At 70.3% G+C, this 1,358-nt stretch overlaps 1 protein-coding gene across 1 annotated transcript; it reads right to left on the bottom strand.

Annotated features, from left to right (window-relative positions):
* Nucleotides 1–109: 109 nt before the first annotated feature.
* Nucleotides 110–487, bottom strand: AURANDRAFT_35224 (hypothetical protein; the record flags this gene model as incomplete). Its single annotated transcript, XM_009044580.1, has 1 exon — nucleotides 110–487. The coding sequence occupies one exon, from the start codon at nucleotides 485–487 to the stop codon at nucleotides 110–112; it is 378 nt and encodes a 125-aa protein (XP_009042828.1).
* Nucleotides 488–1,358: the final 871 nt, after the last annotated feature.

Here is a 1,358-nt window from a genome sequence, read left to right as displayed (position 1 = left end):
CCTCGCCGGGTCCGGCCGCCGCCGGCGGGCGGGCGTCCCGCGCTCGGTGGAGCGCGGGGCGCCCGCGCGCCGGCGGCGGCGGGCCGGCGAGGGTCTCGCCGTTCGGCGCTTAGGACTCCTCGGGGGCCTGCGACTTGAGGTAGTTGAGGAGGACCGAGAGGGCGTGCGTGTCCTCGCCGAACTCGGTGACGCAGGCGGCGCTGCAGCGCACGACCTTGGTCGCCTCGCCGTCGGCGTCGATCTTGCAGAGCCCGGCCCACTCGCCGAGCTGGCGGCCCTCGTCGACCATGATGAGGTTGACGCCGCCCTCGTCGCAGAGCGCGCGCACGAGGCGCGAGTACTCGGCGTTGTCGCAGTCCTTGGCGAGGCAGCAGAGCTTCGCCGTGCGGCTGTCGAGCGCCTTGGCGACCTCGCGGAGGCCCCGCTTGAGGCCGCCGTGGATGAGCGCGCGCTTGAGCACGTCCTTGAGCGCGTCGAGGACGGACATCTCCTGGACCTCGACCTCGGCGGCCGGGGCCTCCTCCATGGGTTCGTCGTCGGCCATATTTGATGCGAGTTGCGAGCGACGGTGTCGAGATGGGCGCACACCCAAACCTTGCACCTCAACACGCCGGATTAGGGCATGGCGGCCACCTTATCGACGTATTAGACGGCGACACCCGCTGTAAAACCGGTCCCGTCAGCAGCGCTAGCACCCCATAGGAGCGCGCAGCCGTTCCAACTGCTCGAAACGAAGACTTTGCGGCCTCGCACGGCCTGCTGGAGCGTCGCAGCGCCTGCGGCAGATGTCGCGGCGCCGGCAGGCTGCGGGCACGGCCAAATCCCGCACGCGGCATCAAGGCCGCCGCCCCGCGCGACCGGAATCTTCGCCGCTGCCCGAGTTCGTCAAGCATCTCGACACGTGCGCCGGGTTCATGGATCGTAAAGACGCGAGCCGTCTCGCCCGCGCGTCCAAGGGCAACCGCGACGCGCTGCTCGTGACGGGCTGGGCGCATGTCGCGCCGGTTTTCGGCAGTCGGGTGCGGTCCGAGATCGTACACCTTTCAATCCCTGCCGGAGGCGGCGCAGAGGCCAGGGACGCCGCGACCGAGCGCCTTGGCGTGGTCGCCTCCGCCATCGTTCCGGTAGGCGACGGCACCGCGCTGTTCTACGGCGGCGAGTTGGCGAGGAACAAGCGGCTGCCGTGCGTGCTGAGCGTCGCGCCGAAGACCGGGGTCGTCTGCGACGCGCCGCTCTGGACCGAGTCCGACGAGTTGGACGCGACGTCGTTCTGCGCGGGCGCGAAGCGCGGGGAGGAGTTCTTGTTCTTCGGCGGTCTCGACCGCTACTTCCGCGTGACGAGCCTCTTGCGATCTGCG

Source organism: Aureococcus anophagefferens (genome assembly GCF_000186865.1).
Source record: "Aureococcus anophagefferens unplaced genomic scaffold AURANscaffold_473, whole genome shotgun sequence".
Lineage (NCBI taxonomy): Eukaryota > Pelagophyceae > Pelagomonadales > Pelagomonadaceae > Aureococcus > Aureococcus anophagefferens.
The sequence above is the reverse complement of the archived record's forward strand: the minus strand, read 5'-3'. Positions and strand labels throughout refer to the sequence as shown.